Raw genomic sequence first — 2,226 nt, 5'->3', positions numbered from 1 at the left:
GGAAGAAGTCAGTGGGTGGGCATCAGCGTCCAACGGGTACTGGACCTTTGATGGTAAGGCTTTGGGTTTGACTTACTAAATTACTAGGTACAATTATTTTCTAGTTTTTGTTATTAAACCTTAAAACTACTAAGTAACCCCTTCCATTTCTTGTTAAAGATCATAAAATTTCATAGTCTGATTTATGCTGACTGACGTTAGATTATTCGTTTCTATTTTCTGACTACCTTAAATAATACCTATAAACAGTAAACTGTTAGTAATGTTTTTGCTGTAATTAAATGTAGTAAGACTTATCTTCCAAATTACAACTGAATTGTCAAACACTTGTCGAAGTTTTGGATTTACTCAAAATTCTGTGCTCAGCACTGGAGGTAGGAAGAGTAAGGGCCCTCCTGTACTCTTATGGAGAGGCATACTTTCTCATGAGGGGAACACTCTGCAAGAATTCGTATCTTGTGAATTCGACTAATTAGTGTAGAAAAAACATTTTTTGAGTGACTGTGGGCAAAGAGATCCAAGAGGGTAGATGGAGTCGAGCTTGCTGAAGCAAGGAAAGAGAAAAGCAGTATTCTAGGCAGAGAGCAGGGGTAGAGCAGGAAAATGGCTAGGTGCAGGTCAGATGATTTACAGAATGAAATTGATCAAGTTTTGAAATGAACGGAAAGTATTCTCTGAGAGTCTCATTTGAGGCATGTCATGGCAGTCTTATTTAAACATGAAGCAAAAGATTTTTTTTTTTTTTTTTTTGAGGCGGAGTCTTGCTCTGTCGCCCAGGCTGGAGTGCAGTGGCGCGATCTCCGCTCACTGCAACCTCCGCCTCCCGGGTTTACGCCATTCTCCTGCCTCAGCCTCCCGATTATCTGGGACTACAGGCGCCCACCACCATGGCTAGCTAATTTTTTGTACTTTTTTGTAGAGACGGGGTTTTACTGTGTTAGCCAGGATGGTCTCGATCTCCTGACCTCGTGATCCAGCCGCCTCGGCCTCCCAGAGTGCTGGGATTACAGGCGTGAGCCACTGCGCCGGGCCAGAAGCAAAAGATTTTTTAAGTTGTCATCTGTTTTCAGGGTGTGAGACAATATTTAAGTGATACTGTTTTTATCTTCCACATAAGAAAATAGGACTAGAGAAACCTATGGCTTCCTCGCTTGTTGGTGGCCTAGCAGTCCTGGCACACAGAGCCTCTGAATCTGAAACACTTGTTTTGTCACAATATCATGTGAAATAATACATTTAGGATGAGTAATTTAGTATATGCATTAGTCTTGTAGTCACTGCAATAAAATGCTCTTGTACCAGTATTATTTAATACGTTGTATTTTATCGTAGTAAATAAATCATAGAAATAGAAATTCTTGGCTGCTTTATATTGCTGTAGAAAAAAACAGTGAAATCTTATTTTAAACTTTTCTCATGATTTTTAAAGGGAATTCATAAAATCCTTGTTAGGTTTGATGATAGGTACCATATTAAGGGCAGCATTTTATGACCCATATCTTAAACATCGTCTCTGGAAGTTAAGAGCCTCCAATGGGTTCTCTGTAGAGTGCACATGATGCCGCACTCAGGCAGTTCATGGAGTGTAAGAAATATCTTAGTGCTTTGTCATTTCACATTTTAACCAAGAAAAAATACAGTTTGATAAGTTTAACTTACACTTCCCTTCCCCTTCAGGTATCTACTGTGCGTTTCAGTCAACAATACAGCTCATGTTCAACAATACTCCTTGATGACAACACAGCCAGCCAGCCTTATCTTACAATGACAATAATATCGTGAGTACAACTATACTGCCAAGGGATAGATCCCTTTATTCTAAAATTATTTCAGCCATTTGGTTGTCCTCTTCAGCAATCAGTTTAAGAAATTGGAGTCAACTATATATTGATATCCAGATTCTATATATTAAGTATATATTAAGTATCAATTTCTCTTTTAATCTTAGATGTCATGGTGGAAGGAAAAATCAGTTAGCAAAGAAACAGTCCCAGAAAAAGTGTATTTTTTTGATGCCTTTATGCCTTGAGACACTGTTGAACTCAGTGAGAAGGATAGGTTCCTTTTATTGAATGTTTTTCATGAAAACTTAGTTGTTCAGTGCATTATAGGCCTAAATCAGTGTGTACTACTTTGGACAGTAGCCTTGGAAGAAGGAACAGCTTTTCCTCTTCTGGCACCACAGTGCATTTGAATTTCTCCCATTGTGCATGAGCACCTCATGGG

The 2,226-nt window shown here is 38.9% G+C and overlaps 1 protein-coding gene across 1 annotated transcript in view; it reads left to right on the top strand.

The window, feature by feature from the left end:
- The window catches only part of LOC105534415, a gene marked incomplete at its 3' end in the record, with an annotated part of 45,424 nt that overhangs the window by 24,321 nt on the left and 18,877 nt on the right, over positions 1-2,226 (top strand). The window contains exon 8 of the mRNA XM_011973132.1: positions 1,678-1,778. Coding sequence (XP_011828522.1) covers positions 1,678-1,778 — 101 coding nt within the window. The remainder of the gene's footprint in view (positions 1-1,677; positions 1,779-2,226) is intronic.

This window comes from Mandrillus leucophaeus, unplaced genomic scaffold, assembly GCF_000951045.1.
Source record: "Mandrillus leucophaeus isolate KB7577 unplaced genomic scaffold, Mleu.le_1.0 Scaffold1346, whole genome shotgun sequence".
Lineage (NCBI taxonomy): Eukaryota > Metazoa > Chordata > Mammalia > Primates > Cercopithecidae > Mandrillus > Mandrillus leucophaeus.
This window is presented reverse-complemented; position numbering and strand designations above follow the sequence as displayed.